At 40.3% G+C, this 13,421-nt stretch overlaps 1 protein-coding gene across 1 annotated transcript in view; it reads right to left on the reverse strand.

Moving 5' to 3' along the window:
* The window catches only part of LOC114469339 (ATP-binding cassette sub-family A member 2-like), a 48,952-nt gene that overhangs the window by 10,337 nt on the left and 25,194 nt on the right, over window positions 1–13,421 (reverse strand). Inside the window, exons 25-34 of the mRNA XM_028456760.1 lie at window positions 12,790–13,003; window positions 10,206–10,311; window positions 10,023–10,134; window positions 9,885–9,945; window positions 8,937–9,111; window positions 8,661–8,776; window positions 8,451–8,598; window positions 8,241–8,364; window positions 8,023–8,155; window positions 5,029–5,149 (exon numbers count right to left, since the gene is read on the reverse strand). Of these exons, the coding sequence (XP_028312561.1) occupies window positions 5,029–5,149; window positions 8,023–8,155; window positions 8,241–8,364; window positions 8,451–8,598; window positions 8,661–8,776; window positions 8,937–9,111; window positions 9,885–9,945; window positions 10,023–10,134; window positions 10,206–10,311; window positions 12,790–13,003 (1,310 nt within the window). The remainder of the gene's footprint in view (window positions 1–5,028; window positions 5,150–8,022; window positions 8,156–8,240; window positions 8,365–8,450; window positions 8,599–8,660; window positions 8,777–8,936; window positions 9,112–9,884; window positions 9,946–10,022; window positions 10,135–10,205; window positions 10,312–12,789; window positions 13,004–13,421) is intronic.

The raw sequence follows: 13,421 nt of genomic DNA on the forward strand, positions 1-13,421 counted from the left end.
GGTTGGCTATCCCCACCGTGTCATCACCGGGTTCTGCTCATTTCGATCAGGGAGCGCTGCCATCACAGCCTGTTCCTGTGTTGATTTCTTGATTCTGCGGCTTTTACGTTTAGTATCGCCACTCATTACGAGATGTAAACCATTTGTATATCGAGTTAAGTAGTTTTAGTGGCGCTTTTTTAACCGACTACGAGGAGCTCAAAACAGCGCAGCTGCTCACATCGCCATCTTCCCGGAAGTCCCATTTGGCCCTCAGTCTAGTCAAGAATGTCCACAAAAACCTAGTTCCGGGGTGTGCGCCAGCACCCGTCACACACACAGACGCACCAACAGCGCTACTCAAATCATAGCCTACCTACCAATACATCATGGACTGCTACTTGGTTAAGACCCGACACCCACAAGTGAACCAGTCCAAGCTCTTGGAAACACGTTGATAAAAAGATGTTTCCTGCCAGCAACGATTATGAACGGTTACAACTACTTACAAACTTATCGCTGAAAAAGAAAGGGTGTGCTTTTCATTTATTTTATTTTAATCTATAAAAATATCCAAGCTGTACCTACATTTTTTTCCATGGCCCCCAATCATTTAAAAAATGCCCCCATTTTTAGACTACGGAGGCCAAAATTGCCCCAGTTGACTGAGCTGGCAGCAGCAAAACAGCAGAGCGGAGCTCACAGAGGAAATTATTTACTAAACATGAACTTTTTCTTCGAAGAAAGGATGCAATACTTCAACAACAAACTATCATTTACCATCTGACTCTGGCTCTGAGGTAATCATCTACTCATTTTTTATTCACTGGCTTAACTAGAAAACTAAATAGCAAGCTAGCTAGCTACAAGTAGCAAGCTAACTAGCAGAAGAATGGCTCTTTCACAACAGAATACAGCAGTCTTAAGATTACTGAACTGGAGACTACAGTTTGGATATGATAATGATACGACTGTGTCGCTGTTACAAAACAGCAGAGTGGATAAAGCTAACTCGCTACCAGCTTGTGCTAACAAGGCTATCAGAGCTAGGGAGGATCCTGTTCCCGTTGATAAGCCAACAGGTGCAAGTCCTCCCTGGAATACCTATAGAGTTAAGCCGAAGAAAAAGTCATATCCACTTTAAAGGCTAACAAGCCGAGCAAAGCGCCCTGATATCAGTAATGAGACGGACTGGCCTGCACTCTCTTCTCAGACTGCAGCCTTGATGACAACTCCCTTGTCTGCCCAGGCATAAAAGTAGACATCTGTTAAAGGCAGGAGGATCACCAAATCACAAACCCAGTTTTATGTAGAACACGATAATCGATTTGCCCCACTGCTGAATGACCTAGGATCTGGCTCTAATGAGGTCAACACACAACCTTCTGGAAATGCAAAGATTGAAAGTGCTTCAGGAAAACAAAAGCGACATGGTAGGCCAAAGCAACAACCTCACACACTGATAGTGGGAGACGTTTCTGTTAAAGATGCCCAGAAGATGTTTCGCAACAACGTGAAAGTTATCTGCTTACCTAATGACACTGTATCAGACCTGGCTGACAAAATCTTGCATACTGTGGCAGATTACCCACATTTGAAGAATGTTGTGATTCATTTTGGATTAAATTATTTAGCCAAGGAAGAGTCTGAGGTGTTAAAGCAGAATTTCACCCATCTGCTAAAAACTGTGAGCTGTTTGCAGCCTAAAGTGTTCATCAATGGCCCGATAACCCCAGTCCGCAGAGGAGAAGTTCTCAAGGATTTGCTCTCTGAATAATTTTTTATCTTTGGCTTGTGCTGCCCTTTCACTAATTTTATAAAGAATGTTCAGATTTTTTGGGAACGTCATCATCTTTTTAGAGCAGATGGACTGTGTCTAAACAAGGCTGGAGTGAAACTTTTCACATCCAACTTATTTTACTTCACCAGTCACTTGTGCTATCAGTCCTGATAAAGACAGAGGACAATATGTTCCATCGGAGAACAAAATAACAAGGAAAGAACATGGAGTCGATCCATCAAGAAATGAAAATCAAAATCGCCAAAATGAAGAGGTCATTATCTCTAAAGGTGTTGATATCTCTGCTGTTGATGTAAGAGACTGAGCTCTATCTGATCGTTTCTGTGTCTTTTTTGACTTAGAGACTTTAACATCTGTTCCCCCTACTTTTGTGTGTATATACAGTATCTTGTTGTTGTGTATCTTGTTCTATCGTATCTTGTTCTACTTCTGTGTGTTTAAAGAAAAGGCACATAAATGACAACACGTGCACAGTTCATGGAAGCCATAGCGATGACACTAACCTTGAGTGCTGAGACAGTTGATAATCTTTTGGATGAGTTTAATACAAAAGTCTGTAATGTCATAGATGTGGTGGCTCCAATCAAAACTAAGAAAAAACCAAACACAGAAAACACCTTGGAGGAGGACTGAGATAATGCAGAATTTGAAATCTGACTGTAGAAGAGCTGAGCGTAAATGGAGATCCACAAAACTCCAAATTCAACTAGAACTGTACAAAATAAGTCTACGTAATTTCAATGATGGTTTGTTCAAAGCGAGGAAGCAATACTTTTCTGAAATTATTGCTAAAAATGTAAACAACTTTTGCACATTGTTTTCTGTAATTGAAAAGCCCACAAACCCCCCAGATCAGATAGCCCCTGAATTACTGTCAGCTGGAAAATGCAATGAATTTGCTGTATATTTCAATGAAAAAATACAATCAATAAGGTCATACATCAGAACAAAATAACAAAAAGCTTGAACAGCTTTAACCACTGAGGGATGAGTCAACTACAATGTTAGAGTTTATTACAGTGAACCCAAAAACAACAGAGGAAACTGTTCAGCAGCTGAATCCATCAACGTGTTGCCTTGACACAATACCCTCAAACTTCTTTAAAACTGTTGTAAAGTCAATTGTCACTGATTTGTGTCAGATAATTAACTGCTCATTCCAATCAGGCACCGTACCAAAATCCCTGAAAGTAGCTGCTGTGAAACCTCTGTTAAAAAAGAGAACACTGGATGCCTCTATACTGGCTAAATATAGACCAATCAGCAACCTTCCATTCATAGTCAAGATCATTGAGAAGGTGGTCTTCAACCAACCGAGTCAATTCTTAACATTAAACAAAATATTTGATACATTTCAGTCAGGTTTTTGTTCTCATCACAGCACAGAAACTGCTCTTTTCAAAGTGATCAATGACATAAGGTTGAACACTGATTCAGGAAAAGTATCTGTTCTCGTTCTAATGGATCGAAGTGCTGCATTTGACACTGTAGATCATACAATTTTGTTGCACGGATTGCAAACATGGGTTGGACTAAATGGAAAAGTAATGCAATTGTTTAAGTCATACTTGGTGGAGCGAAGTTATTTTGTAAGCATTGGAAACTTTGAATCTGACAGATTACCAATGTCCTGTGGGGTTCCTCAGGGCTCTGCTCTTGGACCTCTTCTGTTAAGCCTTTATATGCTGCCTTTAGGACTCATTTTACAGAACTGTAAGGTTGATTATCAGAGCTATGCAGATGACACACAACTAAATCTATCACTGAACCCTGATGATTATGGTCTCATAGAGGTGTTGTGTGAATGCTTAGAAAAAGTAAACTGCTGGATGAGTGAAAATTTCCTTCAACTAAATCATGACAAGATGCAGGTGATTGTCTTTGGTAACAAGGAAAAGAGGACTGCTGTCAGCAAGTACCTTGAGTCTCGATCTTTAAAAGCTGTTCTGATTGACTCGGGTCTGACATTCAGTAGTCAAATCAAATCTATTACAAAATCAGCCTTCTACCACCTAAAGAACATCTCCAGAGTGAAAGGTTTAAAGACTCAGAAAGATCAGGAGACACTGGTCCATGCTTTTATCTCCAGCAGACTGGACTATTGTAATGGTCTTCTGACAGGAATCCCCCAAAAGAGCATCAAACAGCTACAGCTGGTTCAGAATGCTGCAGCTCGGGTCTTAACCAGAACAAAGAGGTCAGAACACATTTCTCCAGTTTTAAAGTCTTTACACTGGCTCCCAGTCAGCCTCAGAATAGACTTTAAAGTTCAACAGCTGGTGTATAAATCTGTGAATGGGTTTGGTCCAGAATACATCAGTGAGATGTTAGTCAGATATGAAGCAGGTCTCTCAGATCTGTGGACACAGGTCAGATAGTGGAGCCCAGAGCTTACAGTAAACATGGTGATGCTGCTTTTAGTTGTTATGCTACAAAAAAGTGGAACAAACTGCCAGCAGAGCTGAAGTCAGCATCCAATTTGAACATTTTTAAATCATTGTTAAAGGCACTCTTTTTAACTACTGCGTATGATTGAGAGGGAGATTTTTGGTCATGTTGTTGTTGATGTTTGTTGTTGATTTTAAATGTTTTTACTCATGATTTTAAATGTTTTGTTGCTGACTTTAATGTTCTTATTAATTTTAAGCTGTTTTCTGTTGCACTTTTTGATCATGTAAAGCACATTGAGTTGCCTTGTGTATGAAATGCGCTATACAAATAAATTTGCCTTGCCCATTAATATTTTCCTAATTTCACACCATGACTGGTTTATACTGGTTTGTACTGTTATACTAATAAAACTGGTTTACACAGCTTCATATTGGTTTGTACTGCTTTATCTTGGTTTGTACTGGTGTATATTGTTATACTGGTTTACACAGCTTTATATTGTACTGGTATTGTTCATTAAACCTGGCAGTAATGAAGGTAGGTTGATGCCATACGGGATGACAGTGTCACAAAGTTGTAGCTGTATTAGTTTTTTCAGGCTGATTGCTGACTGTGTTGATGTTTTTATTCCTCTGATCTATGACCCCCCCAGGTCACGCATGCACAGTTCCAGAGTGTGAAAAGCTTATCCTATGAGATAAATAACAATGTGCTTACTGAAATCCTACCTATGTGTCTATTGTAATTTATTAATACTGACTTATGTTATTTACCAGTTTGCCACCTGGAATGCTAATTTCCCGGTTTGTGAGTTTTCAGTGCTAATGCTAACCGCTGTCGTTAGCGGAGCGTCAGACCTTGGTCAGGTTCTCGATCTTCAGCATGTCGTTATCGGCGTCTCCTCGCAGAACTCTTTGTCGCTCACAGGCCACGTCTACGTCATCGTCATCGATGGGCTGACAGCTGACCGCCACTCTCCTGAACACACAGTCAGAGAACATCAACCAATCACTGATAACATAGCACCGCCCCTTTACCCTGTCACCCCACTCAGCCAGCACCGCTCCAAGCTAAGCTAATCAAACATGTGGGACAAATCTCTGGTAAATAGTTCCTTCACAACCTTAGAGGAAGAAGCACATTTACAAAACAGGAACAGATCTATTCTCTATGGGGTGTATTCTCCCATCTGGACTTAAGCACTTATTTGCGCGCTTGCAGTTACGCGCTTCTCTTCTACGCGTATTCTCCGATCCAGGCTGCTGACACACCCACCGCGTGTAAGGAGCCAAATAGCGCGTATGTGTGAATGAAGGCGGGTTGAAGGAAAGGAGGCGGTGATGTCATTTTTTTTGGGCTGTCTAGAAATCACGGAACCTGGAGTTTTCCCAACGCTTGTAAATGTCATTGAAATCCGTGAAAATTCTAAAGTTCACTTTTAATTTTAATTTAACACTCCACACCCCCGAGGCAGCAGCTTCTCTCTCCCGCTTCAGTGAGACGGGCAGTGCTGCGGGAGGCTTTCTAAACGTACCGGGGCAAAATTAAAGCGGTTAACCTTGAATAATCCTACTTTCTGAGTGAACTCATCCTTTAGTAACTCAGTAAGTTGATCATTTATACCGTAAAAACGGCGCTGTTTATGATAAGGGAAGTGATCAGCCAGATGTCTCCCGTCACCCTGCGCAAGGCGCACGCATGCACGCTCCCTGGTAGTAATGACGTCATTGGAGCAAGTGACCAAAAAGCACTACAGTGTTCAAGCAACTCATCACGGGCGATAGAAGTGACTGCATTATAAATGCACCATTAGTTTGTATTGGGCTGCCGTAAAGCAGTACGTCTGCCACCGGGTTTTAGGCAGGAAAGTAAGTGCTGTTTTCTGGCCAGAGACAGCAGGGGGGGTAAAAGACCCCCTAATCACCACATAAACACTTGTATTACCCTCACAGGAACTATGAGAAGGATTGATTAGGGTGAAAAAGTTACTCAGTTCTGCTTTAAGTTGTTTACTTCAAAATTTCCCAAACAAACAAAACCATTTCACAATTACCAATAAATAAGAATTTGAGAAAGTTATTTAATCAAGTCAGTCATTTAACACAGTGCTTTACAAAGTGTGTAGCGCGCCCCCTGGTGGGGAATGGAGGTATGACAGGCGAGGTGTGATAAATGGGAGGAATTTTTTACTTTCATGCTATTAATCCATCCATTTTCAGGGTCGCGGGGGTCTTTCGGTGCCTATCTCCGGCTCTCAATTTCATGCCAATTGTCTTAAAAACTATTTCTTCTTTCTTCTATATTTCTTCTTTCTTGGTTATTGGCATGTTGCAATCAACTTCAATAGGTGCCATGTACTGTACATGTTATATTTTATTAATTTGTCCAGCGTATTAAAGCTGATATCCGGAGTTTCTGAGAAATCTATGTTTATGTATCATTCTTTTGAAATGCAAAAAAACAATTCTTTTACTATGGTCTACTGCAGGGGTGGCCAATCTTGGTCCTCAAGAGCCACTATCCAGCATGTTTTAGATGTTTCCCTCTTCCAACACACCTGATTCAAATGACCAAAATAATTATCAGGCTTCTGCAGAGCTTGATGATGAGTTAATCATTTGAATCAGGTGTGTTGGAAGAGGGAAACATCTAAAACATGCTGGATAGTGGCTCTTGAGGACCAGGATTGGCCACCCCTGGTCTACTGCCTATGGTCATTCATATACGTCAATGTATATAAACCCCTCCTTTGTCCTATAGACCCCTATACAAAGAGAAAACATAGAGACGTTTCTCAGAAACTCAGGATATCAGCTTTAAAGGATATACACTCAATGTGCTTTTACTCCACCTTTTTTCATTGACAATAAAGGTCATTAAGACTAAACAAAAGGCCTACACACAAAGAAAGTAATAATGAGAAGCCTAAAAGTAATAAATAATGATAAATTATTAGACAAGGGAACAAAACGTAACGTGGAACTAAACTGCACAAATGTTTATTGTGGTCGGCATGTAAGTGTAAGATTGCAAACCATGTTTCGTTATTTCCTGTATTTTTGACTACTGCACTTTTACATTTGTTTTTTATGCAGTTAAGTCGTTCATTTAGTTTTTGAGTTTTCATTTATTTATGAAATGTGATGTTACTTGCATTATATTCAATTCAACTTTATTTGTAATAGCGCAATTTACAACAAAGTCATCTCAATGCGCTTATCAAAATATAAAATTAATAATAAGAAAGAGAAAACCCAACAAGATGAACAAGCATTTAGCGGCAGTGGGAAGAAACAACTCCCTTTTAACAGGAAGAAATCTCCAGCAAAACCAGGTTCAGAGGTGCATTATACTTGTTCTCTGGTAGTTTATTTCATACGTGCAGTGAATTTCCTTTTTTGTTTTCTGGCACAGATTGCAAACAATGTATTTATTACCTACATTTTAGACTACTGCCCTTTTAAATTAGTTTTTTATGCAGGTGATTGATTTAATTTATGTTACTTGCTCCCTATTGAAACATTGTTATTTGTCAGGATTATTTGGAAGGCAATGGGCACAGATGGAGCTTGAAAGTTCACCTTCGTTCAAAGTGGGGAACATACAAAAATGTTTGAGAACCACTGATTTAACGACTAAAATGTTAAGAAGGAAAATTCTCATTATTTGATGTACTTAGATCCCGGACAAGCCCCCAAACTCAAGAGATGGGGGGCTTTGCAATGAAGGAGACGAAAACCAAAAGCGAGGAGTTGGATTTAAAGACAAGTAAAAGAACAGGACCTGAGAAATTCAGAAAAGATGAGAGACATGGACAAAAACAAGTATTAGAAATATATAACATGACTCACGGCGGTTTCCTCAAAAAGTTGTACTGGCAGAGGATGGTGATGAGGAAGCCCACAAATCCCTCAATCGTCATGGCGACCAGCCCTCGCGTCACAATGTCCCATTCGAAGGGAGACTTCATCTTATCAAACTGTCCTACAGGCACACATGGGTTTGTTGGAAGAGTGAGATGAACTTATTTAAGTCAGACATCACATGTAGGATTCAGAGAGCAGCCAACCTATCTTGGCGTAGTACTCGTTGATGTACTCGTTGTAGGCCATCTCCATCAGACCGTGTCCCAGGTTGTAGTTTGGGAAGATAAGGAAGCAGGACTTAAGATAGCTGTTGACCTTCTTCAGATCCTGTGGGAGGAGACAGACGTGGTGAGTCCATGTACACGCTGAGGCGCAGGCGTGCGTGTGTGTGTGTGTGTGTGCATCACTCAAACCTTGTCGTGTTCAAAGAGCTGCAGCAGGAAGGTGGCCACGGTGGCCGTGATGCCGATGAAGAGGTTGATGACGATGAGGAAGACGTACGCCGTGCTGGGAACCTCGAACCAGAAGGAAGCTGGATACATGATGGGAGTGATGGACCACCTGAAGAAGCACAAAGCATCAGCGCCAAGCTCAGAGCGAGCACTGTGTGCATGCATACTCACCCATACAGCAGGAAGAGGGAGAGCACTGCGGGAAAGTTGGTTGGTGACGTGTAGGCGGGAAGGTCGAACACAAACAGAATAATAACACAACATGTGGCCGGCACCAGATAGTTGAGCTGCAAGGAACAATATGTTAGAGGTTTGTAGACACGCCCACATGTTTAGGAAGCACCCCCGTGCATTTATGACAAGCCATCATGAGTTTTAGACACACCCATTGTTTGTAAGAACCCTCCCGCTTTACTGTGTGTGTGCACGTATATAACCCGCCCTCACCATGTCCCATACGTAGTTGGACAGCCAGTAGATGACGGGGTCACAGCCGCTGACGAACTGCAGATGTTTGGCTTTGGTGGATTTCTCGGCCACCAGAAAAACCACAAAGCTGGCCGGGACAAAGGACATGGCCACAATGATGAAGATGGCGATCACCACATCTGTCCCCTGCAGGCTGGAGACACACAACCTGTTAAAATCTATAAACAAAAAAGATACCTTTTCCTTTGTTTTTGTTTATTACCGATAATGATTTGATGACCAGTTCCATGTGGTTGGATTAGCTTAGCATGCAGCAACCATTCAGAATTTTGGGTTAGTTTAGCACAAAGCAAACAGTCCCAAAAGTTTGGATTAGTTTAGCACATAGCAACCAGTCCCACGTGATTAAGTACACTTAGCACGAAGCAACCAGTGCCACATGTTTGGGTTAGCTTAGCACTTAGCAACCATTCAGCATTTTGGGTTAACTTAGCACAAAGCACCCAGTCTCACATGCTTGGGTTACCTTAGCACATAGCAATCTGGCCCACATGTTTGGGTTAACTTAGCAAGTAGCAACCAGTTCTACATGTTTAGGTTAGCTTAGTGCAAAGCAACCAGTCATACATGTTTGGGTTATCTTAGCATGTAGCACTAATCCCACATGTTTGGGTTAGCTTGGAATGTATCATCCAGTCCCACATGTTTGGGTTAGCTTAGCACGTAGCATCCAGTCCCACATGTTTGAGTTAGCCTAGAATGTCGCTGTGCTGGCTGAGCCAGGTCTAAGAGTAAGGGGCGGGGCTCTGTGTCAGGTCAACATATTGGTTGAAAGGGTTGATGGCACTGATTCACAGCTTTAGTTTCCAGTAGAGTTGTCCCACTGTATGATCAAAGTGTGAAAAGGACAACAAACACATGTGAGAACCTTAAAGTGTAAACCCATGGGGGGCGCTATGGTCTTACAGGTAGTCCAGAGAGAGGCTGGCACTGGTGCGGTTCATGGGATGGTTGGTCAGAGTAATTCCTGCAGAGAAACGTTACTTTAATGACATAAAAACACGATAGTTCATATGGAACGGCTCAGATGTTCCTCAGCCTCACCGTAGGCAGCCGGGTTCCCTTTGGATGGCGGCAGGTTGGCGCGCAGGATGGCGTTGTTGAGGACGTTCAGGTAAGTGGGCATGCTGTGATAGCCTTTGTTGTTGTACAGCACCTGAACACAAGGGGGCACTGCATCAGCGGAGCTGTTCTCACTGCACTGAAATCTGAGGGCGATGCGCTCACCTGAGCAGATCTGCGCACTGCCATTTTCCGCACCATGGGAGGGATCTGTCTCCCAAAGGATGCTGGGATGGATTTCTGGACATTCCCCACTGTCAGACCCCCGTATCTATAAAAACCAACAGATTGGTGAATTAGAAACACAACATTAACTGGGTTTCCATTACAGATTTTAGCAAAAATAAAAGCCATATTTCTAAAGTTTCCACAAAGTATAATTGCGCTTTGAATGTGTTTCCATTGAAGGTTGTTTTGGAGCCTCGTAATTCTGGTGAAATCTCATCCCGTGATACTTCTCTGCAGAAAGATGGATGTTCCAAACCTCCTTATAACACTCTGCATTCCTTTGTTGTTTCACGTCTAATGTGGGACTAAAAACTAACCTTTTAGCAATATTTGAGTTTTTTTTTTGAGTGTTTCTATTACCAGTTTTTATTGAACTTACGCATTTCCAAGGGGATAATGGAAATGCAGCTACAGATTGAAGAAAATGTAAAAAAAAAAAGAATATGATGTTACATAACGTAGAATATTATGTTACACATTTTTTATAATAATATTTCTGCAATTATAAAATCAATCCAAACTTAGCTAATTAAGTTCATCATCCATTTTTGAAGCCGCTTGCTCCTTTTTAAGGTCGCAGGGGTACAATTATGTAACATTACAAAACAGACAGAATCATTTTTGCATTATTTGATCAGTTAACTAAATCTAATTGAAGGCAACAGAGATTTACATAAAGATTGAAGTTTATGTAAACTTTGTAAAGTTACTGATGAGGAGAGATGAAAGTAACTCACATTATTGTAATTGAGTTGCTTTAATGGGAAATTATTTTTTAGTACATTTCTAAATTAGTAGCTGTACTTGTACATAAGTAAGTTTTAAAAGAAGTAAAGTAATTAATTCCATTTCTACACAGTAAATTATTATTTTGCATCACATCATAGCCGACCAACCAGATTAAACGTAATGCACGGCACCAAAACAGCATTGAATAGAAGTAGCTATTGCTGCCTATGTGGAGCAAAGTGAATCATGGACAGTATAGGAGACACTCTGGAGAAAACACCATGAGAGAGAGAGGATGATGATGATGTAAATCCCTGCCACCATCTTTCTGACATACAGTATTTGCATTTAAACAAAGCACAGGCGACAGTTTCATAATGCAATGTAAACTTTGACTACCCAAGCAAATGGATGTTGTCGCTTTCAGGACTTCTGCATCAATCTTGGGTAAACATGTAATGGTAAGAAACATTCACTGCTAATGATTAGCAAAAAAAAGTATAGAGCTGCTCCCAGGATTATAACAGTGTGTTAAAATGAAACAATGAGTTACGTTTCTTAATTTACACAGAAAGTTTAAACAGAAACAGACATAATATTGTTTTACTCCAGGCAACCAGACTCCATTAGAAAAACATTCAATTCGCCTGCAGAAAACGAACATTGCTCGTCAATTGCTGCCTCATCACGTCGTGAGCTAAAACGTTATTTGAGAATGTATCTAACTGTTTATTAATAGAAAAAAGAATTGTACATTTTGACAAACCTTATATTTTATACAGATGCCTTTGTGGAAAATACAATAAATTCCTATTGTGAAGAATTTGGTCTCTTCCTTTTTAAGTTTATACATGAGATGTTTACTGTATGCAAGGAAACTGTGGCAAGATTTATTACCCCCAAAAAAGTGGGGGTGAAAGTAATTAGTAACTTGTACTTTGAATACTATCTAATTGAGCTACTTTTTACTTTTACTTGAGTATTTTATGTATGACTTACTTATACTTGTACTTGAGCACAATTTCAATCAATTAACAGTACTTTTACTTGAGTAGGATATATCAGTACTATTTACACCTCTGCTGATCAGTGTGAACATAATGTGACATAGTACTACCAACAGTGTTGGGAAGGTTACTTTAAAAATGTAATCAATTACAGATTACATGGCCAAAAATATAATTTGTAACATAATCCCTTAGATTACTTAATCTGAGTAACGTAATCTAATTACTTGGATTACTTCCATATTAAATTAGATTTTTAAAGTACAGTAAAGCAGCCATCATTGAGAAGAATAGAGGACTATAGTAAATATATCATCCTAGGTGCTGATGGTAACATCACACTTCACAGTAAAAACACAGTCATATTAATCATCTGTTTTAAATGTAATGTGTGACGACTACTTGTCTATTCAATAAACCACGTTACCACATCATGGAGGACTTAATATGTAAGGAAACATATCACAGTAATCTAGCACTAACTGTAGACACGTGCAGAGCAGGATTACTATTGCAACAACACATCATCAGTAGGGTAAAACTAACCGGTCTCATGACACGTTGCCATGTTGAGAGTAAATAAACCCATGAAACAGAGAAGTAATGTTGTGTAATCTATTGATTTCAACAATGCACCTGTAATCTAATTACTAACTATTTAAACTGTAACTGTCATGGATTAAAGTTACTCATAAATTGGAATCTGATTACGTAATGCCGTTATATGTGTTATATCTGTTACTCACTACCTACTCAGCAGACTCAGGTCCTGGGTTCTCTCTCACCTGTGCAACCGCAGTCGGTCCGAGGTGAACAGCAGGTATTCGGAGACGTTGCGTCCTGTCACGTCCACCAGGATGTCGCCCGTCACCACCTTCATCATCGGTGGACGACCTCCGACCCCAGCGGGGCAGGAGAAGCCCGTTCCCTGCATGGAGCACGTGCAGCGGACCGGCTCGTGGATGGAGAGCGGGAGTAGTGTGGGGGAGGTGATGGGACCTGAGGGAGAACAGGTTAGCTTCAGTTTGTGCTTTATATTCTTCAAGATAAACTCAACACGTGGGTACAATTACATTTTTCAGTTACAATTACATTTTCAATTATCCATGTTCAATTACAATTTAATTACAAATATTTTCATCCTCAGAAAGTCAACAACAACAACATTATGTTCTTCAATTACAATTCATCACAATTGCTGAGCCTGAAATAAATAACCTATTAAAAGTAAACCTTCCTCTTGTGTTAGCTTTCTGTTAGCATCTCTTATGATAACGGATCCTTAATCAGCTGTAAAATACACTGAAAAATATCTATCATTTAATTTCTTTCCTATCTATTGTTTACCTTGTTAGGCTTCTTAATCTGTGAAAATATAAGTTTTAATATTTTTTAAAATGGTAAAATGTGTGAAAGC

The sequence above is a fragment of the Gouania willdenowi genome, chromosome 9 (genome assembly GCF_900634775.1).
Source record: "Gouania willdenowi chromosome 9, fGouWil2.1, whole genome shotgun sequence".
Classification (NCBI taxonomy): Eukaryota; Metazoa; Chordata; class Actinopteri; order Blenniiformes; family Gobiesocidae; genus Gouania; species Gouania willdenowi.